The 27965-nt window shown below is 38.1% G+C and overlaps 3 protein-coding genes across 7 annotated transcripts in view; 2 read left to right on the forward strand and 1 right to left on the reverse strand.

Moving 5' to 3' along the window:
- The window catches only part of khdrbs2 (KH domain containing, RNA binding, signal transduction associated 2), a 28678-nt gene extending 19133 nt beyond the window's left edge, over nt 1-9545 (forward strand). For 3 of the 4 annotated variants that reach the window (XM_088384847.1, XM_088384850.1, XM_088384849.1), the window contains exons 7-10: nt 854-1043; nt 5497-5579; nt 5727-5785; nt 6993-8096. In XM_088384847.1, the coding sequence (XP_088240973.1) occupies nt 854-1043; nt 5497-5579; nt 5727-5785; nt 6993-7087 (427 nt within the window). In that variant the 3' untranslated portion in view covers nt 7088-8096. Of the gene's footprint in view, nt 1-853; nt 1044-5496; nt 5580-5726; nt 5786-6992; nt 8097-8884 lie in introns of those variants that run through there. The other variant, XM_088384848.1, reaches the window with a different exon arrangement.
- Nucleotides 8892-11300, forward strand: LOC148393225 (uncharacterized). Its single transcript, XM_088384851.1, has 5 exons — nt 8892-8929; nt 9542-9653; nt 9749-9829; nt 9894-9965; nt 10263-11300. Exons 2-5 carry the CDS (start codon nt 9614-9616, stop codon nt 10472-10474), a joined length of 405 nt encoding a protein of 134 aa, XP_088240977.1. The 5' UTR covers nt 8892-8929; nt 9542-9613; the 3' UTR covers nt 10475-11300.
- A 5321-nt stretch (nt 11301-16621) lies between these two features.
- On the reverse strand, nt 16622-27965 carry prim2 (DNA primase subunit 2). Of its 2 annotated transcripts, none has more exons than XM_088385093.1 (14): nt 27843-27965; nt 27222-27371; nt 27032-27144; nt 26863-26939; nt 26664-26784; nt 25881-25976; nt 25281-25418; nt 22268-22335; nt 21049-21121; nt 20775-20960; nt 17947-18073; nt 17641-17723; nt 17420-17488; nt 16622-16990 (listed from the first exon to the last, which is right to left on the reverse strand). In XM_088385093.1, the coding sequence occupies exons 2-14, from the start codon at nt 27364-27366 to the stop codon at nt 16739-16741; spliced, it is 1548 nt and encodes a 515-aa protein (XP_088241219.1). In that variant the 5' UTR covers nt 27367-27371; nt 27843-27965; the 3' UTR covers nt 16622-16738. The 2 variants fall into 2 exon arrangements, with proteins under 2 accessions (XP_088241219.1, XP_088241220.1); XM_088385094.1 differs by having other exon boundaries at nt 27222-27413; nt 27843-27939.

The following is a 27965-nucleotide window of genomic DNA, read 5'->3' on the forward strand; positions in this document are numbered from 1 at the left end:
TTGCCTCTTGGCACCATTTATTATTTATTTATTCATTAGAGCAAATTGTCCAGGGTATAACAGATGGTGGTCGGTGCAAACCGGTATGGTCTTGAAATTTTGGCAGCCCCGTAGACGTTTTTCCCGGTAGTATCAAGGAATGCTCACAACAACAACAACAAAAAAAGTCAGCACCATAAGCAGCACTTCCTGACTCAGATTTCCTGCTTATGGCACACTGATAAGCAATTAGTGTAAATCTCCATGAAAAATATGCACCACTAATACCCCTTTGAGATGCTGTATTTCTGGCTCACAATAGGCTGTTACCTAGAGGAGGATACACTAGAGTTAAAATAAAAAAGCTCTCCCAGCCGACCTACATCACATTCAAATGTAAGTTACAGGACTATAGACTGCTTTGCAATGTTCAACCCAAACTACAATCCTGGCAGTGACTTGAACTCACCAGTAAACACTGTACTGTGTATGAAAAATTGCATTTTTGAAGCATCTGTCTCTCTATGTTTGTCGGTCCAAATATAATCACAATATAAGCATCTGTTTGTCCATAGCATGTTGAACAAAAACCTAAATAAATGCTTTTTAGGTCGATTATGTGGCAGTAGTACTCTCCAAAGTGACACTTTTCAGCCTGCGAGTTTTACAAGCCCTCAAAGCCAGTTGAGGTTATGCTCATTTCAGGTTTCATTCAGGCATACTTTGCTGTGAAACGACCGCCGACTGGGGCTGCCTGGACACAAGCAGCAATAAAAGCGATTTCACAGCAATTTGCAGACTGCTCACGGAATTTGCAGGGTAGATTCCCAAGGCAAATCACCGCCAAGCTCTTCTGCTTGCTTGCTTTGTGCAGGGCCCGCAGGAACACAGGAAGGAGCACAGTAACACCTCGGGGGACGGCTGCCGCGACACACAGCAAGCCCGCTGCATCTGTTTTAACGAGGGAAGCTCAAACTCCGAGAGCCAGGGGAGCGGCAGTAACAGCAATCGGAGGGTACCGACCTCCACTGTTAGCCGGCACACATGACTCATACGACGACTATGTGAGTCCAATCCCTTTTGCTCAAAGTAAAAAGTAGAGCTGATAGTAAATACTGTAATTACTTGCTTTAATCCACTTTGAATGTGATGAGTCTCATGTTACATGTAGAGGTAGGGAAAATTGGGGCATGAAGGGATTCTATGATTTGGAAAAATTGGAGCAAGCAAGCAATTAATTCCAGCAACTTTTTTTTATTATTAAAACGATACTTTTTATAGGACTTATATGATTACTTCCATTGAATTGCTTCGGTAACTTGGAAGAGGCAGGGGACCTGCAAAGATGCATTTGGATCCAAATTGGAAAAAATCCCTTATTGTTGTAAAAGGGAAGGGTGTTAATTGTCAATGTGGAGTGAATATTTTTGACTAGTCCACGTTGTTCAACCGTACAGCAGTCGTTTGAACGTCTTTGGTAAATTATCATTTCAGTGTACCTTAGTTGAATGTGCCACCAGCTCATAATTTGAACGTCTTTCGAATACTTAACTGACGTGCTCACGCTAGAGATTCATATCAAAATCACTTTAATTCAAAAATGTCTTTAGATTTGGAGATTTTGTCAAGGTCGTTTTTAGATCTCAAGGTGATCTCCAAGTTCTAACCAAACATAAAAAGACAAGCGTTTCACCAGCCGAGCCCATCCGAGGCTCCCTGCTAAGCAGAGTCCCCCTGAGTGCTGGCATGTGAAGATTGGGCTGTCTGCACGGGGAGATGCACAAGCACAGTCTCATTACCAAACCAAATTGAGTTCTGATGTGAAGCCTGCGCATTTCTGCAAAGTGAAAAAGCGCAACGTTTCTTCTCTTTGTAATTGGAAGTTGGAAAGAAGGTGGGGAGCACAGAGACTCTGGGATTACAGGAAGAAGATGAGTTTGTCCTGAACATTTTCTTTTCTCATATCGTACTTTGGCAAGATTTGTTTCTGATACCTTACACAGTTTAAGTCAAGCGTATTCCAGGGGCTGCAAGATCGTGTTTTTGAAGATCTTGTGCATTTTTCACCCCAATAACTGAGTTTAGGGTCGGCGTAATGCCTCTCTCTACGCCAAAGCCAACATTGTTCTTTGAGCGAGCTGATAAAACAAGAATTGCTCAGCAGGGGCAGGTTTGGCTCTGCAAAGATACACCCTTGGTGGATATTGTGTCAATTTCTCCAGAGGCCGATGACTGATGGATACTGTCAAAGTGTCACACTGTCTCCTAAAAGTGATACCATGTCCATAATGGCACCTATTGAGGCTGCTATTGATCTAAAACTTCAACAGAAAGTACAAGGAAGCTGGTAGTTATCATGTTTCTGTTCCTCTTCATAATTTATGAATTCAATATTCTTTCCCTATAGCTTTCTACCACAAATCTCACATTGCTATAACATTTCTGGCACCACTGCATTTGCCAGATAAAACCTACAAAGGTAGCATTTATGAATATACAAAATATTTCCATAAGTTTAGCAAAGGAGCTTCAGAAATGTTTAATTGGACAAGTTGGACAGGTCGTGTGAATGAATTAATTCATTAGCTTTAACTGGCATTTTAGACACTATAAGAGCATTGGAAAAAAAAATTTTTTTGTCACAAGTATCTATGTCTATTACTAAATTTCCATTGTTTTGATTACTATTTAGTTTTCAATGGTTGAATTATTGGCGGTTTTCTACAGGTGCTCTGGCTTCCTCCTCTAAATTGTTCAAAAGTGTAAGTGTGAAAGGCTGTTTGCTGCAACTGGCTAGAAATCAGTAACAAAGGTCACCATTTATTAATTGTTTTCAAGTCCGCTTGTTGTTTCCTTATACATACTCTAGTTCCTATAATGATTTCACTTATTGAGCAGGTGATTGCGGATATGTTTCAGTTGTTTATGCAGACAAAAAGACTTGATTAGAAAAAAAACAAATCATCAGCCTTTGATTAAAAGTATTGTACAGTGTTTTTTTTGTATGCACTTGTGTGTGTTTGATTTCCATTATACAAACGGATCAGTCAAGAGCCAAATTAGTGGACAGAAATAATATTTCATATTCATAACCAAAACATAATGTCCATATGAATGTATGTAATTACAGTCACAGCCCTTTTGTGAATAACAGATCATGTGAGAATTGTTTTGCACTTGTAGCTTGGTCGCCACACAAAACCTCTCAAGAGACTATTTGGGATTAATGAACCCTGTCGCGCCGCCATGTAGTTAAATGACAGAGAGCATCATTCTAGCTCTTAAAAGAACGCAAACAGGATTGAAGGGCATTAATGCAATGAGTGAAGTGAGAGCAGGGGGGTTGTTACGTATATACGGGCTATATGCCAGAATCAACTGCACTGACACGATGGCAAACATTTGCAGCTTATTCTTTACACAGTCACGAAAGAGGTTTTTATTTAAGAGCTATTTATTGTACACATACTCATGTTGTCAAGAAGGCATTATTACATTGTTCCTGCATCCTTCCCTTTTGTATACTCTATGCATGCTTAAAAATAGCCCTGGGCACACTCAGAAATATTGATGGGCAACCACTGTACTGTTGCTATTTAAGATCAAACAGTTTGATGTGAGTTGGCATTTTCTACTTTTATACATCACTCATTCATTCATCTGCACTAAGCAGCAAAATGTCATTCTTGCTATGATATGAAAGTGCTTCAAATGCAGATCTCTTATCCAGTCAAAGGACTCTTTTAGAGATAACATATCTGCTTTTTCAGCAATCGGCTGATGTTTCAGCTGTTAAGATGTATTTTATTTTATCACAGTATGCTACAACAGTATGGGATATAATTGGGCTACTTACTTTAAATATGTGTTACTTTTATTGAGTGAAGCAGAATAGCAAAAGAAAGAAAGACCCAATAACATCTTCTGAAGATGGCCTTGAATGATATTCCAGTATTTTTTTAAGTGGGAATTCATTATTATTATCAACGCATAAATTCCACAGTTTACTTGCATCTCCAATCCCCCAAAAATATCAAAAACTGGTTGAAGAGTGTTATTTTTAATAGGATAAACACAAAATTTAATGTATACATGATAAAGAAAGTGCGGTAAATTATAGTTAAATTGAGAGTTAAACAAGAAAGAATTTCATTAAATAGTTCCAAATACATTTTTAAAGGATATAAAGCAAATATGTACAATAATAAAATTTAAAGCAGACGTGTATTCTATGATACGTTGAAATCAAGTACTTTCGGGTAAAAATTGGTGCTTTCAAGGACACTTGTGTCTTTGTTGAGCTAATTATACTTACATTATACACCTATAATGTGGTGGGTACAGAAATTGGTGGTCAAATTTGAAATGCATTGCTTGCCTCTGCAAAACCTGATCCCTGGAACCATAGCAGGGCTGAAAAACGCTAATGTGATTAAACACAGAGCTTTGGGAGGCTTTGAGGAGGAAAAAAAAAACTCCATCGTCTGTGCAAGCTGCAAAAGAAACCCCTTTGAAACGAGGAGAAAAATCCTCCCAGTTTAGCTTTTCTCTGGAAGATGCTTCAGATTTGTGTTTTTCTAGGAGAGCACTTTCTTTCTCCGGACACTTCTGAGGACAACCTGCTCCTCTGCAACTCTGTTTAGAATTCTAAGTCCATCCCTTTTTTGTTCATAAAAACACAAGTGACACACTATTCTTATATTAGTTATTATATAACTATATAATGTGTTTACATTTTGTATGACTTTTTTGCCCTTTAAACCTGTTTCACCTGAGCAACAAACAACGAAAGTGAGAAAGTCAGGTGGAAAATTGACTCAGCTTATCACGGTTTTGAGGTGCTAATAAGGTTATGATTTGAGCAGGCCGTATGAATAAATAATAAGAATATGCCAGAACAAAAGGTGCATTTGCAAAGGTGGAAAGCGTGAAGAGCGACAGCTATTCACTGAGACAAAAAAATGGTGCAAATCTCATTTTCCTTCCCGTCCTGCTTTGCAGTGGCACATTCAAAAGCAACCCGGCGTGAAGATCCGTCACTGTCGGGGGAAATGCGGGTTGTCAACTAATAATGAAGCACATGGCTACGGGCCCTTAGCTTCTTGCTGTCCTAATTATGCCCAATAAGAACCCTCCACCTTTGTGTTAACATTTGATTTATTCCTACCTGTCTGGGTAAAAGGGCCCGTGTTCTTTCCTTTGTTTTTTACAAATGAGGGTACAATTACCAAAAAAATACCATGTCTCGTCAATTAGAGGACACAAGAGTACATTGTCACTCCTGATAGTGTTTTTAAAAATAGCTTTAAAAATATAGTTCCACTTGGTTCCAAGGCAACATTGCTTAATGTGAATAGGAAAAATACATATGTATTTTAACAGGGCGGGCAATTTTTTTCTTTTTCCTCACGCATTACGGACACTGCATGCAGTACCAAGGATGGATTGATTTCACTTGGAGTGCAAATAAATGAGTAGACGACTCAAGTGTTTTGCTCACACCGTCTTTCCTCGCAGGGTTACGATGATGGATATGGCGGAGAATATGATGATGACAGCTATGATGCCTATGACGAAAACTACAGCAATCATTCGAAGAGGTAACATTTACACACAGTTCAATAATTACACACAAGGCGTCTCTATGTGTTTTATTTTGTTCTTTTAAGCTAGCAGAGATTTTAAAAGGATAATAATGTTATTGTCCAATACACCATATAGTGACATACAATGTCTTTGTCATTTAGCATCTCCGAATATTATGAATATGGGCAAGGAACAAATGATGACACCTACAACAACTATGGTAAGTGACGATGGTTGCATAATTCTTTATTATTATTTTTATGATAATTATTTTTACTCGTGTAGTTTTGTCGCAGCTGTTCAATTGGAATTTATCCTATTGCTTTTGTGGATCACTTTTAAATTTAAGTTAAAAGCTATACCGAGCACCTGCAGAGACTATTTACAAAAATCAGAGAGAGACATTTACATAATAGTTTAGAATTTGGCATAGTAAAGGCTTGCTGAAAGTTAATATGTTAATTTTGTGAAGCCCACAAATGATGCCCACTCTCTGATGAAAAATAACATGGTATAAGGTGAGCTCCATCCTGCAATTGCTGAACAAAATAAGCCTACCGGCTAAAGAAGAGCAAGTCTTCACCCCAAGGCACAAGGCAGACATACACAACCTCACTTCTGGATTTCTGAGTGCTTTGACTCATGGGATTCCTGTTAACCAGCAGTCAGGCTTCCTAGCTCTACATGCAAGATCTGGAAGCAGGAGGAGGGCAGTGCCTGTTCAGAATTCACAGTCAAATGGCAACTCCAATGTTGGGCTCTTCTCTTTGGACAAATTGTGTAAATTGGCTGCAATGCAGTGCCGTTTCCAATGGTAATACGTGGATGTGTCTCTGCATGACTTGAAATTAAAACAATTATAAATTTGACGTAAATCATCTTTAGGATTACAAGGTACTACTTGCTCACTTGCGGCGCTAGAATTTTTAACTTGGGTGGCCAAGTACATTTCAGGGGTTTAACCCAAAAAAAAATGCGATTAACATTTATTAAATGTTCCCTATGGGAAATGAAGGTAAAAAATGGAAAATAGCCAAAAGTCAATTATATGGCCTGACATCTGGGGGGTCCATGCATGTAGCACCCCCCCTCTAGCTCCAACACTGGGGGGCGCTCCAACTGCAGTCAGTTTGCCAAAAGGTGTACCACAATCCAAGAGGGCAATGATTTGATTTTCTGCTCCATAAACATTTTCCTATTTGGAAGCTTGCTCAATGTGCCATGCAGAAAAGGTGACCGCCTTTTTGCTATGTGGCTTTAAGGGAGGATGGAGCTGCTGGCTGTCAAAGCACATCATTGCGCCGACAGAGGCCAAAGCCCTTGTAAAATTAATTTTGTGGAGAATCTCTTCGGATGAAATGTGCTCATATATTCAGTCACCGTGATACCTGCACACACTAACTCAAATGCTTTTACTGTTTTTCCAGAAGAGGAGTGGCCCACTTCCCGTCCCAGTCTCAAAGCTCCACTCCTACAGCTGACAAGAGGTGGATATAGAAAACATCCCTATAGTCGATACTGAAGGTGCTCCACACGCGACCTACAATCTATTAAATTGTTTCTATTTCGAACCATGTTTGCCCATTCCAGATAACTACTTAAAGCAGTGGCTATTCAAAATGAGATGCAACAGACAAAAATACTTTAGCAAAGGCAATTCAGCTCACACAGTGAGTCTGGGGAGAACAGATCACTGCATAAATTAAATTGGGAGAATCAGTGTGTTAAAGAAACCAGGTGTAATTATTATTATCGAAACTGATCTCTGATAAGTATCGGTGTGCGTTGATGAATTGTTCCGGTGTCAAAACCCGCTTTGATAATTCAAAAAAAGAAACGATGGTTTTAATTTGTTACTGAAATGACTTATCGGAAACACTTTGGAAATTCCCTGCTGCAGAGCAGATAAATTTGTTTTATTGATTGCATTCCAATAAGTGGAGAAAAATCTTTGTACACAACTGTAAAAAAAAACATTTAAAAAAATCTGATTTTGTTTTTTACTATTTATTTTGTGTGTGTTTTTTTTTATTTATGTATTGCCTCTAATCCCATGATAATCAAGCACCAGATGTTGCACTAGTTTTCCCCTGGTGGTGAGCAATTTTGTGACTTGCCAATAAATCCAAACGGTTAAAATCCACCCTCACTCCCCATGAAAAATGAATAAGTAATATGGCTTTTCAGCTCCACTTTTGGTTTGAAAGTGTAGCCACTATTTTGTAATTGCAGGTTTGTGATCACTGTATAGCTTGAAAGTAAATGCATGGTTTGCCCAAAACAATAGGAAAGAGAAAGTACTAAATCAAGAAAACATTCTAAATGACCCCAGTGTTTCCCTTTATATGATGATATTGTGTTAAAAAGGTCTAATTAGGTCTAATCACATCTTTTTTTATTTATAACTGTTTTTCTCTGTCGTTGAAACAAGCAATGTACAGTGTTTACTTTATAATTAGTGCTTTTATTCTGTGTGTCCAATCTGTCTTTGTACATAAAGTATTTAATAAAAATAAACATAAACCCCGGTACCATGTGTAAGATTCTCTAAATATAATAGTTGGCTATTTGTTTAGTTTTTCCAGTATAATTCACAGAACAAATGCAATATTGTTCATACAATTAAATTATTGCATTACATCCACTAACCCACTCAATCAAGAGCACTCATGTGATTTTCCTTAATCCATTTTGTGAAGTTTCACATCAGTAAACAGATTGACTGAGAATCATATGCTGTTAACGAGGTAAGAAGTCCCCTTATATGTGTTATCGTAAATATTATTACAAGCTGTGAATTAACATCACAGCCTTATAACGTACTTGTAATTTGAGTGAAAAATTGCAGTATTCATCTGCCTACTCTTCAATGTCTCCGCTAATGGTTTATTTTTTTCTGTTATTGAATTTGAGATCTTGCAATGCATCTTTTAAACCTCATCGCTGCTGTCCAGTTAGACTCTAAACAGGTAATTAAAAAACTGATTTAATATTCAAAACTAACATCCACTAACAAAAAAGTAAACCTGCCCAGAATAAACATTCCTGCTGATTTAAAAGTCCCTCTAATTAGATTCATATAAAGGATATACATTGTATCGAATGATGTATAAACAGCACTAAAATTATGTTCTAAACGTCACCTGAATTAAATTCAAAATTATAATACATTCAATCCCAGACTTTTACATTAAATTGGTTTACTTTTTTCACAGTGATGGAATGACGTATCTTCTCAAATGCATGCATGTAAATATTTATCACATGATTATTTTTTATACCAAAATTAAATAAAAAATCTGTGTTTGCTTTCTTTTAGGTATAAAAGCACTGCATTTGTCAAGACGTACGGGTCATAAAACAGGTAAGCAATTGCATTTACACAGATACCATAAAGCAATAAAGCTAACCAGTAAAACTAACCTCTGCCTGCATATCATTGTGAAACGTGGTGGTTATTCTCATTTATATAGACAGGCCAATAAACACAAGGTTAAATCATATTCCACTAAATGAACATAAAGTTTTCTATTTGCTTTCATTCAACGTCTGCTGAAAACATCAACAAAACGGTTATTTGCATTTTAAAAGGTGTTATGTTACAAGCATTATGTTACCTTGTGCTTCATGCTCCAGGTTGAAATATTGAGATTGAGTTTCCAAATATTAGCTCATTTGAAACTTCCTACAAGGTTTGCAAAGAGCTGCTTTTATAACTCCGGCAGCCCATAAAAAAACAACAGAACACGGGCCTGCAGTAAAATACAGTAAGGAATTGAATCAATCTTTACAGAACTGCCATTAATCACAAACAATAATCAATCAATCATAACTGAGTTTTGACTATATTCGTTAATGAAATATTTTGTATTGCATGACACAATACGAAGCCTGATTTAATATTATACCACTCCAATACGAGATCAGCAACAAAGATTGTTCCTGTTTTCTGTTCCGGTTCCACTTTTTTCCCCAGACCGATACGAGTACGAGTACTCAGTTCTTGAATAGTCACCGCGACCAAGTACCGACACCACTAGTACTTTTGATGCATAAAATATCCCCCCAAAAGACCACGACAGATTGTTGTAAGCAAAGACTTATACATCCCAATTGATCATTTTCACCTAAAATATAATTACATCAATGGAAATTTCCTAATCTCTTTATTTCTAATTTCTAGTTCCTGATCATAAAACAGCCACAAGAGGCGAGTACCGATACCTTGAAATAAGGCTGGTATTGGTACCATTACCTGGCATAGGTACTCACCCATCTTTACTTGGCAATTTACTTTATCGTGATGTTTTGTTATTATTTTACTTTAGGACAATGTAGATTGCAGAAGCTGCTGCAAGAAGATGGGTTCAGCGCTCATATTTGGAAAAGAGAGCAGTGTGGTACGTATGCATGTTTTACAGAGAAGTGAGAACAATAGATCTGTCTAGACTGTTTTGAGTTCAGTTTCGAGTCCCTAATTATGTGGAGTCTCAGTATACAGTATCCGTAGAGTATGTCATTTGTTATGCATACTTCCATTTGCAAAATGCCTTCACAATTCCATTTCACAACAAGCTTGTCACTGCAGTTGTATGGGGGTGTTAATGCAAGTGACGAAACTCCGCTCCCATTCAGATTACATGCAGGATTTTCAAAAAGGATCATTCTACTCACTGTGTATTTGTCTTGTTTTGCAGAAATACTTGAGTCTAAGGTGCCTAAAGACTTCTCGGCTGTCATCACATTTCTTTATCCTTCAGTCCACACAAAGAGCCACTCTGTGTTTTTTTTCCATTACACAGTCCTCAACGCAGAATGCAGCTTGGAAGAAGTGGACGGAGTTTTTCTGTTGACACAAACACAAACATTTTTCGGTTTGCATATATTTGGAGGAGATGGAAATGACTGAGTTTGACTGACAGTGACTTGCCAAGCGTGAGTGAAGTATTCAAATTGTGGTCAGTGGACTATTGGTGGTTCCTGGGGAACTGTACAAGGTCCACAAGGAACATGAATTTGAATTGTGTGATACCTTCAACTTTCAAATAATATACGGTAATGCTTTAACATTTTAGTATCGTTAATTGACATCTCAGTGAAAAAAAAGGAAGCAACTGCTGTTACAAGCTTGACTGACAGTACAATACATGTTGAATTATTTGTTGGTGACTTTTTTGTTATATCTATCATTGACCCTTGTTTTCCCTTGGCTGATACCTTTGTGAATTGGTGTTTACACAAAAAAGTCACAGAGAAAGCAACAAATGTTAATATTTTCGATTTTTTTAAAAAACATTTTCAGGAGGGTTGTCTTCAGAAAAATAACCCTGAAAATTGTATTTCAATCCAACCCAATTTTCAGACTGCATTCCACTATAGACATGAAGAAGAATATTAATTATTTTCTGTGAATAATGAATCAAACTTACTAGACTAAATTCAGGAACCAAAGACAACATTTAATTTGTTAACACAATGTGCAATTATTTGTTAGCTCAATATTGCATACCTACAATTCCAAATGAGCCAGAACTTGAATTTATCAATTCAGTTTTGGTTTACATGGCAACACTTCAAATGATTATATTCAGTCAGAAACAGGCAATGTAAGGGCAACATTTTAACATTTAATATTAATTTAGCCACTTTTTTTTTTAATCTACTTTGTCATTCATCTGTGAGAAGGATCTCCATGTTTAATTAAAATACCACTTCTGTGTCTTTTAGTCACATAATATCCTGCTCAGTCGGATGTTTTGTTTCATAGCGCTGGCTCGACAGTGACACAGAAATAGAATGTGTGAAATATTAATGTGGACAAGGGTAAAGGTTGCAAAATATCCGTTATGCAGCAGCATGATGATACCACCTGCTTTTGTTCTTAAATTGGCTGAGAAAGCAGGGGAGGTTTTCACACGCAACATGCTGTTACTTGCTAATAATGTATGCAGCCAGCGCGTTTTAACAATAAATGATGGCTCATTCATCGTTGGCGATAATGTGGCATTTCCTCAAATAAACAGGTATTTTATCCTAATAAGAGACACAATGATTGTTGCAATATAGCAAGATGAGATAGCGAGCGAGGGAGGTCATTTTCGTTCTAACAGGATCTGAAGGACAAGTTGATTGTCTCTGGCTCTCTCGGCCGCCTCTCAATCAAGAGCATCACGGAAGATGTCAAATGTGTGTTGACACATTGTAACTGCAGGATCCATAGAGGCATGCAGTGGTTTGAGGGGAATCAGCAACCGGGACTTAATTTCAGAATATTGCAGCTCAGAGGCTTGCTGTGTGTACCTATAGTGCACAAACACCACAAGAAATGTTGTCACACTTTTGTTATTCACTTAATGTGCACAAGAACTTTTTTTAAATTTTTTTTTTTACAAAGACAGACAAACAGAAATGCACTCGTATGTCATATTTAAAATATACATATATTATGCTTTGGTGGTCATGCAGCATAAATACAAGGTTTTAATCTAACTACCATTTGATGATTTTGTTCAACTTTTTTTAAACTTCAAAAATATCTTTGGTGGGCAATTTGACACATCAGCATTGGTGTGTTTATTTAAAGAAAAGTGATACCATTTTTTATTACATAACACTGTACGGTATTTGCTGAAAATAGTGTTCACCCTTTTACCCATTTTAAATCGTGGCAACACCGATTGTAAAAATATTAGAAACAACACCACCACAACTACCAATTTTGTTTTAGCGGCTCTGTTTATACAGCCGCCCGATGAGACAGAATCCACAAGATGGGCTTAAAATCATCTGCATTTAAAAAGGCCACTTTGAGAGCAGAATCAGATTTCCTGACGGTTTCTGATTATGTTTGCAAGCTGGGATCTAAGACAGGTAACAGAAGGTAACTGTATTTAGCTTGAGCTGCACATTTGTTTTAGGAAGTTGTTCACCATTGCACACCGTCTGTTATCTCAAAATGTATTAAGTATGAATGACCCCCCAAGCTCATTGGTTATTTTGGCAACAATGATGAGTTTTGACATGTTTTTTTTGGTGCGTGGATAGACTAGTCAGCAAGAGCACTGTGCCAACATTTAATCACAAAATAATATATATATATTCTGCAAACGGTTTCTTTTGTATGACAGTATTTTCTTTCATTTGGTTTTCAAGCAAGCCAAAATTGTCAAGACAATCTGTCCTCCCATTATATCGTCATAGCTTGTTATATTTCCATGCCTTTGCTGACACACAGCATACTAAAATGGAAAACGAGTCATCACTTCTCTGCAGTTGTTTACCACGTGTCGTTCTTCACTTATGTATGCTGCTTCCATCTTATTCGCTGGCATCTCATTGATCATCTTCCCGGCCTCCTCACAATGCAAATTAAATTCCAGTCATTATTTCAGGTGAGGCGCTACAATTGTACAAGTCCAATCATCTTCGGTGCGGCATATACAAGGAAGACAATGAAGGCACGGCGGGCTTCAATGTTGTTTTTCATTTCTTCCAACTGCGCTCCCTCTTCTGAGGTCAGTGCAATGACATGTCAGATAAACGCCTCAGACGACAGCAACTGTGATGGGAGTGTCAAGTTCAGCATCACCAATGTCCCCAATGAGATGTATTTTCTGGTTTAGCACAAATTGTTTAGGTATTTCCTTTCATGTCTGAGTTGTGGGATTAAACGTAAACAACACAAGACACGCTAATAAAATGTGAGGCATTCAGTCCAACAATGTAATAATAATAATAATAATAATAATAATAATAATAATAATAATAATAATAATGATCCAGTCAATGTCATGTTACAATGTTAAATCAAGAGCATGACATTTTTTCAACATGCTGGCGAGTTAAACCTGGTATAGCACCCGGTTTTATTTTTTTTCACGATTTGCTCCTAGAGTGAAAATAACAGCAGACAAACTATTCTACTAGTCAGTTCAGTTCTTTTCTCAAATCAAAACATTCCACTACAATTAGCAACTACACTAATGCTAATACAGTTTATGTGGTGTTCGGGCTGGTCCAACATTACAATTCATTTGGTGAAACATGTTTGGATTGTTTACCCTTTAATGTTTTAAGTGCAGTAATTTTGCTGCAGTACAATATTGTCATCATAACGCTGACAAAATCCTAACAGCAAAATCATTCCACAGGCTGTAGTTGAGACACGAGTGGATTATTTCTAGGCTACTGCTTTGTTGCGGTGGTGAAGTGCCCTGGAGGGCTGCAGCAGTAAACTGTTGAAGTCAATTATGAGCCCAAGTTTACCTCATCTTATCTGAGTGGCGGCCCGCAGGGATGCATTAGCGGTTCTTTTTTGGGATGGAAAAAATTGCTCAAATATATGTATTTATATGGAAGGATCTTAGGAGGAAGCAGGATTTCATTCAAAAATGAATCTGATTCTTTTGTAGCTACTTCTTATCTGATTTAATCAGTATGAAATGTCTTGTCCTACAGCTTACAATGACAGTGATTAAAATATTTGCGCCGGTATCTCTGCATGAACCATGATTATCAAAAATATTGAGTCATCAGTCAGTGTATACTTTTTAGAGCTGTTCAGGTGTTAAAATATTTTGATGTCAGTGTTTTTGCAGCTTGCACGGCAGCCACAAAATCTGCACGCGTGTGCAAGCTACCTGCCCTGTCAAGTTACTGAGAATCACAAGGAAAGGGAAAATTGCACTTCTATTGTGAGAGCTGCTGGTGGAGCTGTGAAGATGAAAAATGTATGGAAGCACCGAGCAGTGAGGGGGAAAGAAACGGCCTTACGAGGGAGTGACTGCACGGACCACAAGAAAGAGATTACCTGGTGCAGCTGTGTGAGAGACGAGGCCTCCCTTTTCAATGCTGCACCACCAAACTATCATTACGGCAAACGTTCATTCTTCAATACATGTCCAGTGTCAGGTGAGATTTAATGGTGCGAATAGATTGTGTGGACATAAAAGGCAGGCCACTCCTTCAATGATAAATTCAGTGTTTTGGAAAGGGAGAAGCTCTGAAAACAATTTCATTTTTCAGCTGTGTACAAATTGAGCGTTTTGTAAAAGGCCAGGTTTAAAGACAATGGAGAAGGATATGTTTTGGTGCTATGCTTTGTCATATTGTGCTAATGTGTGTATACAGTAATCCCTTGTACATACATATACATATGTGCATGTATATATATATATATATATATATATATATATATATATATATATATATATACACATATATATATATACACACATATCTATATCTATATACCGTATTTTCTGCACTATAAGGCGCACCGGATTATAAGGCGCACCTTCAATGAATGGCCCATTTTAAAACTTTGTCCATATATAAGGTACACCGGATTATAAGGCGCACCAATGAATGGCCCATTTTAAAACTTTGTCCATATATAAGTCCATATATTTGGACATGCCTGCTGTAGTGGCTCAATATTGGTCCATATATAAGGCGCAATGTCGGCTTTTGGGAAAATTGGAGGTTTTTAGGTGCGCCTTATAGTGCGGAAAATACGATATATATGAGTTTCTTCCCTTCCGATGACAGTATCTGAAGAGCTAACAAACAATTACTGCCATTTTTAAAGACTTCTATCATACTAGGATTTGTATAGTAGCACCCCTCAAGTATTACATCTAACCTGGAAATACAGAGAAAAGAAAACTTTCTTTTTGGCTCCATCAATCTCCAGGTAGCAATCTGGTGGACAGCTTTGAGCTAGAGCTCATCAATCTATCAACGTCAAACAGGAAATCCAGGGAATTGTTTTCAACATCGGTCTCCCTTCAGGCTATCGCGCAGATTCTTATTTCCTGTCTGTTTTGGCCACTAACTCTTGTGTCAATTCATGACGCATCAGCAAGCTTTTGAGCTGTCTACCCAACAACCCCTGCAGGGAATCAGCACATGCATTCAGCAGCTTGAGTGTCGGGGCCATTACTGTACGCCAAACCCTAATGCACACACACACACACATACACACACCCTTCCATTGACAAGTGGATGTGCTACTGTGCTTTCAACTTCTCCACTGTGAGAAGCCAGGAAATCTTTGAAGCATTTCAACCTTATTCCAGTTTATATTACGTTAATATCATCCGTTTTCTGAACCACATAGCGGACTAATAATGAAATATCCTGTCAAAACACGTTACTTTGGGGATTATAGGAGAGAGTCCAGGCTATACATATTGACTCGAATAAAAAACTATAAAGAAGCAAATGACCAGGATAGAGGTCAAGGTCATGGTTAATTGCAAATCCTTTCTGAGAAGCTTAACATTTCCAGTGGCAGATTCTTCTAGCTGCAGTGTCACATGCTACCAAAATGTTCTTTGGCTGACAGCGCCACCGTTATTCACTTGGATAAATCCTCAAAGTCAAGCATCCTGCTTGACTCTTAAACCCAACTGAAGCTGTGTGTGCTTCACTGCTTCACTAGTGTGCTGATGGAAGCAGCAATGAATCCTAGAACACAGGTCAGCAGCAACACATTGGTTTTGAATTCTTCACCACCACCTGGAGTTATTCAAAATACTAAATCATTTAACTACAAAAGGCTTCACTTTACTATTCAAGGTATCGTTCTTCCTTTGGGGGACTGTATTTGTATTCATATAATCAAGAGCTGACTCTAATTGGATCTCACGCAATTAATTGCGTAAAAAAAAAAAAGAATGCTGATAAGAACAAAACTGCCCTTTCTGAAATAACAAGATAAGGCTACATTGCCAAATACGCAACACAAAAGATTCAGACTTTTAGGCAGCCACCATTTTTCACATCTTATTACGAAGGGGGTAAAATGTTTGTGAGCAGACTACGTATGCCGGAAATATATTTTGCAGAGTAAAGCAATATTTCGGGGAAGGCTGCATAATGCAACTAGGGGAATTGTTTATTACCATCCAACCAGCTGCCACCGTTCATACATACTCTTGCCAGCAAATACAATATTACTGAGGCAGCTGGGAAATGTTCTAGTTAGCACCACCAGAACCAGAACTCACGCCAAAGCACCATTAAGTAAACTTGGAACGAGGATAATGCAGCGTTGACATATTGAAAAGATGTTTAATGAGGAAAGCAATGTGACTTTGGAGGGAAGGTTAAGATCCTGTCATGCAAAAAAAAAAAATCTGACATATATATCTATAAATGCAAAAACAAATCAAGCATCTTGAAAGTTCAAGTCAAGATCTTCCGTCATCTCGTCCAAATCCTGCGATGGGTTTGTGTCTGAGGCAGTCACTGCTGCTGCCTTCTCACGAGCGGCAGCAGAGTTTTTAAATGCAGTGTTTCCCTGGGACCTCTGTGGGGTATCCACCATCTCACGCTTGGCATCTTTACCTCCCCCTAAAACCTTCTGGCTCTCCACAAAGTACTGATTGGGATGACTGAGGGAGAAATTAGCGTCCTCCACCTGGCGTTAAAAAAAAAAAATCTTAAAATTTGAATATAACTTTATAAAATATACAAAATAAAATGTCAGGACTGATATGAAATTTTCATTTCATTAAACCTGCATAGATTTCACACTGGATAACTCAATTTGAGATTAGACTGAAACAAAGTATTATTCAGTATAATTAGTTTTTGTGGCATTTTGCTTTGGTGGCTGTGGTGTTGAACTGCACAACATACCGAGGGACTTTTTAAATATTTTGTGAACCTCATTAAGCTTAATGTGCAATAACACTAACTCTGTAATCGACACAGACGCAACATGAGTAATTTTGCTACAAATATAGTTGTGAAATTTAGTTGGCAGTGGGGGAGATTTTACAATAAAGGTCAAATCTCTTCCTTTGGTTTCCATGGTTACCACCAACTTCACAAAAAGTCTACTTACATTGTGAGTTAGCTCAAAGTACTTCTGGCAGGCCAACTGGTAGTGCATACCTTTGACCAGGTCCAATATCTGCAGGGAAAGGTATAGAAGTACAAAGTTGGATATTTCTAAATTGAACTTGAAACATTTTATTTTTGACAGATGGCACATTAAATACTATGGGAAACATATAGTGATTATGAGGGCGGATAAGGAGAAGCATTGTTGGCCTGAGCACCCACCTGTGTGATTCCATTAGGGGATACCTTGTAGGACTGAAGCTTCTGCTTCAGCAGTTCTGTGTCACAGTGACGAAACGGACACCCTACAAATACAAATTAAACATGAGCTGAAAAACAATATGGAGATATAGAGATTGACAAAGCAAAAGTAATGACTATCTAGCAGAAAAAGCAGCTGCCCCTATCTGGATAAATGTATTTGGACACCTGGCTTTATTATTCTTTAATGTGTAGGGACTCTCAATTGGTTAAATTTTAAAAATGGGTATTCTGTGTCCTACATACGACCAACAGCTATCAACTCACCATGATGGTCGCCTTGGCTGGGCGGGTTTGACATAATCACTTTCATGCAGCTAAAGGGGGTGTAGTCCGTCCTCTTGCCTTCTTTGCCAAACATGTGGCGGATGCTGTAAGCGTACGCTTTGTCAAACTAAAAAACAGAGTGAAAAAAGGGTAGTGTTGGGCATGGTGGTGTGTGTGTGAGGGGGAGCAACATTGGGGTGAAAAGAGATGTTTATACATCATGCCGATGGTGACACTTTGTTTTCCCTCAAGGAAATATGGAGCTATTAGAGGGACCCTGTGGTAGAAGCAAAGCTAGTTGAATTATGGCTAATATGACCATCTTTGCCTGTTTACATTTTTGTCTTGACCAAGGAATTTAGATGTTAGCTGCCAAAGAACATGTGGGTCTGGGAGGGAGTTGTGCACAAGGGGGGGGTCACTCACAGGCCGCACAATGCATCACTTTCGAACAGCACGCAGCAGTGTGCAGACATTAAAAGAGAATTAAGGTTGCTCGCTTCTAAAACTCAAACAGTAAAACACAGCGCGCTCCTACCTTCGCACACACAATAACACATTCATGCTGCAATAAAACCCCTGAACTTGCTAATGTAACAATCTAGCATGGCAATTTAAAAGACATCAAATCTCAGAGGACGATAAATCTTATATTAATTATTGAAGGCTTCTCAAGATTCATGAGGTAATCTCCAGTGTCGAGGTATCCCCACCTATATTAAGACGAACACTGACACTCTGCTCCCACTTTAGTGTGTTTAATGGCTATTAGAAAGAATCATTAGGACATCATAACACCCCTAAAATCATTGCACTAACTATGATGTGAAAAGTAACTTTTATCCGGGCTAGACCTTCAAACGAGACCAACAAAGTGACTGCGTGAATTTTGCCTTTACTTACTCACCTTGAATGTTTATTTCCAAATCATAAGACACCATAGCTAGATCGCTTAGCTAGCATCTTATTGAAATAATAATTCACTGCTTCATAACAAGACATGTGCACATTCATATTTAGCACAACTGAGGTTAGCATATTGGTGTTTCAGTCTCTCCCATGGCAAGTCATTTACATGTTCTTCTACCCAATAATAATAATAATAATAATAATAATAATAATAATAATAATAATAATAATTAATTGAAGATGACGTGACAAGGGATTAAAATGAGTTTCAAGCCCCTGCCTTAAAGTTTGCCATTTAATCTCCAACTACATTCTTAATAATCCTGTATGTACTCTAATACAGTTGACCTCCAAACTGGCAGCGTTAAGAACATCTAAGAGGTAGGAGGAACGAAATAGACGAGTACAAAAGCTGTAGCTTGTGCACATTTTGGCTCATGAGGACACATTCACAAAAACCTGCAGCCCTGAGACAGAAAAAAAATAGGACACAATCAAAGGGATTATGTGTAAGTGCACGTGTACGTGCACGTGTGTATACAGTACATTTGGATTGGCTTCTTAGGCACAGTCCATACTCCATAATGACTGATCTCCCTCGAGGTCCAAACTGTTTTGGATGTAATTTCATTAAAAAACATTAAAAAAATATATAATCTGCACCACAGGCATTTCAACACTCAGAAAAAAAGGTATGAGAGTAATATACTGCTAACAAGTTATAGATGCACAAATTAAAAGTTGAATTTCCAGCTATTGGGGAATGAGCTGGTCAAATTTGGATCATATCTTGAGTAGTAATACTTAATTACAAAAAACATTCTGAACCCCTAGCCCTAGTTTGAAACCCTAGCCCTAGTTTTAAACCCTACTTTGAAACCCTAACCCTAGTTTTAAACCCTACTTTGAAACCCTAACCCTAGTTTTAAAACCACTTTGAAACCCTAAACCCTAACCTGTAGACCAACCTTTGACACAACACATACAACATGAGCATGCCGAGGGGGGGACAAAACACCTCTGGGAATTTACTATTCAGCTACAGCAGCCATAAATGTAGTGCACTCAAGTCGTCACACGACCAGGTGGTGGAACACACAAGGGAAGTTGAGCAAGTTGTGAATTATTCTGCTGGTGTGCTTTTGGAAGAAGAGACAGCGGAGCACAGCAGCTTGAATCCAAAAATAATTAGCGTTGTTTGGTAAGTGCAAAAACAAATCCAAAAAACAACTACAATTGACATTCATTGATGTGGATTCAGAGATGAGCTATGGAACCACCACGGGGTTGGTTTTCGCAAAGGTATTACATTAGACTGCAATACAGGTGCCGACTCCAAATAACATTAAAGAAGCAGAGCCCATTCTTTACAATATGAATGAAACACGAGTTATATTTTCATGCATCGCAGCCTCGACAGAACACACTGCATCTTATTTAAAGGAGAAGGATTTTTTTTTTTTTTTTTTTTGGCTCATGGCTTTCCTTCGCAGTTGCAAAGTGTAATTTACTGTTAAGCCATTGAGGTAAAATAGACACAATAACAGTAAAAGAGCATTCGTTAACAATCACAGACAGAAGTTAAAGTAGAGTTAATGAAGGTTGATAGAAAATAGTAACAAACTGTCAGAGTCACGACAATGTTTACATCTGTGCCTAGATTGTTGCCTAAATAAAATGTAGCCAAAAGTGAAATAAAATTTTCATTTTAATTAAATACATTTTTAAACAAAAATCTATTGTGCCAGTAACAATTTCATCAAAACCACATTCGTGGGTTAATTTCAGTTGCTAGATTGAAAATTATCAATGCGTATCTAAGTGCAACAATGTAGAAATATTTCTCTGCGGCTATTCAGTGAAATTGTACAGTCCAAATAAAATGTGAATGTTTCGACAGGTGTCATGAAAGCACTAACCTTGTCCGCATCTACTTTGCCTCTGATGAATTCCGACCTCCAGAACTGCAGTGCCTGCTCCAGAGAGAGGCCGATGCCCTTGAGGAAGAGGCCGTACTGCATGCGGCCGCCATGGCGGAGGTGGTGGTTCTCCCTTAAGGACTGATGCAGCTGCCTCATGCACAGGGGGAAAGATTTGCCCGAGAGCTGGAGATGGACAATAAGAACTGCTTAATAAAGAACACACTGGCATCATTTAAATGACAGCAGCAAAATGAGATTTCAAGCAACTTACTGAATCAATTTGCTCCAAGGAGATTTTACCAACATTCTTCTGGATGCTGTAGTCCTGTCCCAAATAGGAATGGCTAAAAAAGGAAAAATGTGTATACATCTTTATTTTCAGAATACACTAAAGGCTGAAATAATGAGCAATTAATGTAAAAAGTACTGTTCAAAACGTTCACATTAAAACAAATTAAATTTTGGGTGGTGGCTCAGTCAGAAATGCTACTGGTCCTGTTTATTATTCCTAATATAATATGATGAGTTTCAATCTATATATTGAGTGTACTGCAGTTTTTAAGCCTAAAAAAATGTTACTTTTCTGTCATTACTTTTTTTTTTTTTTTAATCAAGATGACAGTCATATAGGGGCCCCGGTTCACTGTTTATGAAGAACCCTGCTTCAAGGACAATTTGAATTGTTTTGCTGACACACAAAAATGCAACAGACATAATTTAGCAGCACACAGACTGTTGGAAAATATTTACTTCATGAAGTTCTCCCAAGAATTTTGATGAGTAAACTAAACCGGTAGTAACGCAAAATACTAAGCTAAACACGTCGTGGTTGCCACACTGACCTCGTGGTAAACCCCAAGGACTGCAACTTGACAGGCAGTGAATCTTATCAGTAGATTTTTGGCAGTCTCAAGTGGCAGTGCTTTTTATTCTATTCTGCACCGCCACCACAGATTAGGGGACTGCCTACTAATCGCAACAAGCTGCCCACTAATTCTTACAACAATCAGTCAACATGGGTTCGCCTATCCTATTAATGTGCTTCCCTTTATCCCAAAAATGACACCCTCGCTAGATTCTGAGCTGCTTACGTTGGTATTGATTTTTCACTGGTGTTCGCCTTTCCAGAGGGTGGTTTTGATCAGCATGTAGAGACAAATGATCCAGTTTGTTAGGCTGATACAAGGCAATGATTAAATGAACGATTCGATTGCTTTTTAATGGACTTAATCAACGGCAAGGGAGGAGTCATTAAAGATTACACAATTGCTTTGAGAAAATAAAGTGACAGATTCTTACTGTGTTTGTTTATAACGTGTAATTCATGAAACTTTTATTGTTGTTTTTTTATCATGCATATAGTCAACTGGGCTCTCTGTTTGTGTAAAACATCTGGACCACAAATGCCCCTTGATGCCAAAAGCCTATTCGGCTGTATGTCCCCAAGGGAGAAACAGAGGCAGCCAAAAGTTATGAATCCCGTGGCTTACCTGAGGTGGTTAAGGAGCGGCTGGAGCCGTTCATCAGAATGCACCGCCGGTAGCGAACGCGCCGTCAGCTGCGGGAGAGAGTGGTATCGTTTGAGTAATAGTAAACAGGGTGGGTCGAAGGATGAGACGAGCCGAACACGGCAGGTTGAGGGGAAAGATTAAGGACTGTGGAGAGAATTAATTAGAACAGAATGATATGGATTCGTAACGTGGCTGATTTTTTGGGGGGAGCGTGAGCGCTGCCCAAAATATACGTCAACAAAATGAGAATCCAACAGTTTGACAAAATGGCCAACACAATCTGGTGTTCATTGTGCTCCTCGGCTTGTAATTAATGGCCATCCTTACCTGCGCTAAGTCTGCTTCAAAACACACTTCACTTTATGGATTGTTCTCCTTGTAAATTTAATGAATGTGTCTTCTAATCAACTACGATGTAGTTTTGCACAGTCGGTCTTACACAGCCACGTAATGCTTCACAGAGCACAAAAAAAACCCCATGATGCAACCATGAGTAGGAGTCACATGGGACGATCATCAAGTACTACATCGAAACAGCCACCCAGTGTCCCCAGCGGACGACATGAGCCATTACACTTAATTGTGCACTTACATTGCATTCTCATTAGCTTTTCTAATTTCAAAAAGATGGCTGCCAGTCCCTTGACAGACATGTGCGGCCCAGTTTAAAAAATAACAGTGACTTTATGCGCCCTGTAATGTTTAGCATTCACTGGGGACAAACTAGGCTTGATTCGGCATTCAACACTTCCACAGCTGCCTTCAGTATATTATTGAGAATTTTAATGCTCTGTCCATTAAAATAAGATCAAGTGGACATTGTGATACCTTCCGTAATGATAAAAACAATTGTAGTAGTTATTACTCCCCAAAAAATCTCAGCTTTATTTTAAATGATGGCATTTTTAATCTGTCAAATTTGACAGTGCTGTTAACAAATGTCAAATTCACATTTATCCTTACTTTTCAGTTTCGTTAATCTTATATTCACAATGAAAATACGCAAATGTGAAAAGAAATCTAAGCGTATAAAAAATAGATTTCAAGTGAGGAATATTTTCGGAATGCTGCAAACGAAAAAACCAACCAGATGAAAACATTACAGTCTTGATAGTGGTAACATAGAGTTTGACTTATGATTAAGCAGCACCAATGTAGTAGTTAAGGAGACAACTAAAGGTATTATTCCTGATTTATGGGTAAAAATATAATGCCATAATATAGAGGACAAATATTCAACAGTTCACAGGGGTTTAAGGGTGAAAATACACCCATGCTGTTATAAATAATAGCGTCTTTCTAGCAGAACAACACCTCAGGCTAGGTACCTATATATCCATTCATAACAGTAAAGCAGTGTTGCTTTGCACTCTAGTTGCAACCTCTCATCACTACACAACAGGACCTTTTGTCTCGTCACATACCGCGTTTTACAGAAAATGCCTCCAGCTCCCCCGAAAGCATCATATTGCATGATGTTGCATGAGCCTGAGGGTGTTCAGTGCACTGCATATCAACATTGTACCTTCCACGCCCACAACCACATTGCATCCATGTGCGGGGGTTGGATATAGCCTCGTTATACCCAATCCACCCTGCAGACATTTGTGTCATATGTGCACACGAGTTTTCCTCACTTGAACCTTTGTGTTTCTTTGCCAGCACTCGGGGCACTGAGGCGAACAAGCAGAGTGGCAATACAGCTCATGCAAGCAAAGGTATTGTTTAAAAAAAAAAAAAAAAAAAAAAAAAAGGAATAGTCAATGGGATTGTAGGTGGATAAAAAACCTCAATCTTGTGCAGGGGTCCTTAACGCAGTTCCCTGACCTTGACCAATTTGTAGATTATTGAATAGTGTAACAAAGACAGGCGCATGATTTTTATACATCAGTGAATAATACCTTAAAAAACTTTGCAAAAAAACCCTAAATTCGCCAGAGTTGTTTTGGGGGGGAAAACATGCGAGCAATGGTGCTGCAGAAGGGTCGCACACTTCGTGTCAAAAAATAAAGGTGATATTTAAAAGTACCAGGACACCCTCCTGAGTTAAGGTTTATTGCAACAGGCAAAAAAACAAGCTCAACACCATTGCTTGCAATGACTGACGAGCTAACGAAACCATGAAACCTTGAAAACTTAAAGGCAACCTTGGATTTTTTTTAAGAACTTCAATATGAAGGACAAAAAAAACAGATAGAGGGAAGCCGCTTCAACAAATGTGTCTGCACAAAAGGCATCTTTCTTAGTTGTGGACTGCATTTTTAAAGCTTAGAAGCCCCTTACTATTGGGGAAGAATTGATTCTGCCTGCTACCAAGGACACTTTTTGGAGCGGGTGAGGTGAAAAGACGTGGCAAATATTTCTCTTTTAGCTAGAACCATAAGAAAAATTGATGTAATAGTAGAGTATGTTAAGGTAAAGTTAGAGACGATAAATGAGTCACCCCAGTCTGTGATTCAGGTGAATGAATCTACTGAAGTTACCAAAAGGACATTTTATACATACAAAAAACACAATTTTTACCGATCAACACCAAACTATTTCAATCCTTGAATGAGAACATATTTTGAACACTTCAGGACAAATGAATGGGCGGCTTTCTGGAGAGGACCAATCCTTTCTGGTCCAATCTTGTGCCTCTAATTTAATTTGCAAGCCGCCACAGTGCCCAAGGAAAAATAACTAATTAGAGACTGACAATGCGTCAATCATTTCTCATGCACTCTCATGCATACTGAACATAGACGACTGGCTCAAACCAGTGCTTCAAAGGATTCTATCGAATGGTCAGTTGAGAAAATACTGTAGAATAAATATAATTGTGTTCTTGTTTCAGATAACATGCGCAGAACTGACAAAGCTTTTGGAGATTGAACCCTCCTGCAACAGCTACCTCAAAAAAAAAAAAAAAGTTTGAACTCGCTGTACAACAGCAGTAAAGAACTTCAAGGCTCAAGGCTTTCCTAAATATTGCGGAGCTTAAGACACCTACCGCAAGAGCTTTAGACAACCCTGTGCGAAAATCGTTGAGCACAATGGTGACGATGTCCTGCTGAGGGATGTAAACGTAGCCTGCTTTGAGGTAGACTTTTCTTGTTCGTACCAGATCCAAAGCATCTTGGAAAGGAACCTTGACAACAGGAAACAGAGCAACACTGTTATAATATGTTAATACTTTTTTGAATGCGTCAAAACAACCCTTTTGTGGCATTTACAGCTTAAAATTATGTTTATATCCAAGGATTTACTTAGAATTGCTTAACATATAATACCAAAATAAACAGAGCTAAAGCTTCAAATCTGAATTCACATGCAAGAATTAATCTTTATTTGTAAAAATAAAATCACAAATATCTGTTCTTCATGTCAAGTTCTTGTTCATTTCGGTATCATGCACTGCCTCTGACAAAATCTCAAAAAGTTACGCAAGGTGAACAAAATGAAGAGCTAAGGCCAGTTTACTGCCCTGAAGCAGTGTCAAAAGGTTTGGCAAGTTAGACAGAGTTCTGGAAACAACAACAACAACTATGATCAATTGTCTGGAGTGCGACACCACCCAAGAAGCACAGTGGGTAAGACTTGAGGAACTCACTTTGTAGAAATCTTGTTCCTCCACAGTGGTTCCACTCACGCCGTAGCTGGAGTTGATGAGTTTATCTTGCAGAGCTCGCTTCTCCTCGACAGAAATCTGAAATCATTTTAGTCAGTTATCAGGATGAGTTTAAACGTACAGTACATCTGTGGTTGATTCATATTAGGTGTGTAATGTTATTCAACAATGAAGATTTCATATTCTGATTTTTTTGTAGTTTATCTATTTTTCAAGAAAGTATCATTTCATGTTTCAATTTCTTGTCATTTATTGATTGAATGGAAATCAGTAGGAGTTATTCACTAATGTGTTTGAAAATAAGATTTCTAAACATTGGCTGTATTTTACAAGCATCCATTGATGAAGTTTGATATATTACATGCATAAATTAATTAACTGAGTTTATTATATTTATGAGAAATAGAACAAGGAAATGTTGTGTTCTGTTGTCTAACAGCACCATCTAGTGGAATTCTTTAGAAGATCAGTTTTGGGTGATGTGATTTACAATTTTTTAACTCAATTAAATTCAACTTAAATTCAAATGGATATTTAAATTGGGGAATTATACCAATTGGTTCAACATATACGACATCAAAAGGAAAGACAAGATTTAATTCGCAAATCTTTGAAATATAAAGACGTATTTCAACGTAATTCAACCTTAACTCTCCTTACAGTAAATAATCGAAGTGCATTGATGAGTAAAATTAATAAGCAACATGACTAACATTAAAATAAAATGCTTGCAATGGTTATCAAAAAATAATTAATAAATCATACCGCATCATATTGCAGATTATTTTTGTGCAGAAACTCCAGCTTCAATTTGGGATTTAGGTCATTGAAGCGGTAGCGCATTAGGTCCACTTCCTGCTGTATGAACCACCTTCGGAGATCCTCCCTGTAAAAGATTCCGCAAGAAAAGTATTTTGGTTCCCGTTTAATTGACACACATTGCACACTTGCAAACATCATTTACGTCTGGCAATAGGCAAGTCTTAGAATGAAGTGGGAGATGTGGTCCTTTCTTCGTTTCTCGTATTCACTTGGCCCGCTCTGTGTTTTGCAGAAAAAGAAACAACAGTTTTAGTATGTTATTTCTATTTAACTAATATACTAGTAATACAACCGTCAAGCGTTCTACTCACAGAATCTACTCTGTAAGGAAAATTCAAGTTTTTAAACTCCGAATCCAACTTCTTGATGTACTGCTCAGATAATTTCACATAGCTGACGCCCAAATTCTCAACAGTTTTCAACACTACGGGGACAATAAAAGATGATTGATTAAATTGAGAAGTAATATGCACACTTAAACATCTTTCATTGTCAGCTTACATTTCAGTCTCTCCACCGCAAATGTTTCAAATTCAGTGAGAGAGATGTTCTCAAGGGGTGGTTGTCCATAGAACTGCAGAGGAAGTCCATAGAGCTCCTTCTGAGGATTGATGGCAAACTTCCTTCTTCTGCTGGAAAACTCCATAATGTCTACAAGCAAGTCAGGTAGGGTGCATGTTTAGATGTTCTACGCTGGAACGGGGCAAGACAAAAAGTATCATCCTCAATAGTGCCAGTTGCAAAAACTTTGTGGAGCATAACCGATTTAAAAAAAAAAAAAAAAAAGATTATAAAGGACTATCACGTCACGTTCACTTACTGCCCATAAGAAAACCTAATAAGTTACGGTACTCTACACCTCGTCCACCTGATGTGATCAAATATGAGATCCGTATGTGCAATCAAGAATCTCCAATGTTTATTTATTATTATTATTATTATTATTATCTGTAAAGGCAGCTAGCCCGAGTTTAGCTTTGTTATGGCTAAGGCCACATTGATTGTGGCTTACAGTTCATTTTGTTACAAACGCAACATAGGTATGAACACAAAAGCGCGACTAAGTGAGGTTGTGCAGTATACCAGTGAAATAAATCATACGATTTAAATGTATCTGTTTACCGATCGAATGATGGAACGACGCGTCAATGCAGAACGGCTTCTTCCCGATTGACTCCCGCCAAATAGGGCTGAAAAACAGGGGACTGGTGACGAAATCCCAAAACCAGGAAGTAAGGTTGGCGA

The sequence above is a fragment of the Syngnathus floridae genome, chromosome 9, assembly GCF_059516105.1.
Source record: "Syngnathus floridae isolate MCC-2025c chromosome 9, RoL_Sflo_1.0, whole genome shotgun sequence".
Lineage (NCBI taxonomy): Eukaryota > Metazoa > Chordata > Actinopteri > Syngnathiformes > Syngnathidae > Syngnathus > Syngnathus floridae.

What these genes read in the sequence shown, in the direction of transcription:
- LOC148393225 (XM_088384851.1), top strand. Translation starts at nt 9,614, where the DNA reads ATGCATAAAATATCCCCCCAAAAGACCACGACAGATTGTT. An exon ending in GGTACCATTACCTGGCATAG is followed by an intron (nt 9,830 to 9,893) that starts GTACTCACCCAT and finishes ATTTTACTTTAG; the next exon opens with GACAATGTAGATTGCAGAAG. An exon ending in TTGGAAAAGAGAGCAGTGTG is followed by an intron (nt 9,966 to 10,262) that starts GTACGTATGCAT and finishes CTTGTTTTGCAG; the next exon opens with AAATACTTGAGTCTAAGGTG.
- prim2 (XM_088385093.1), bottom strand. Translation starts at nt 27,366, where the DNA reads ATGGAGTTTTCCAGCAGAAGAAGGAAGTTTGCCATCAATCCTCAGAAG. An exon ending in TGCGGTGGAGAGACTGAAAT is followed by an intron (nt 27,145 to 27,221) that starts GTAAGCTGACAA and finishes TTGTCCCCGTAG; the next exon opens with TGTTGAAAACTGTTGAGAAT. An exon ending in TTCCTTACAGAGTAGATTCT is followed by an intron (nt 26,940 to 27,031) that starts GTGAGTAGAACG and finishes TGCAAAACACAG; the next exon opens with AGCGGGCCAAGTGAATACGA.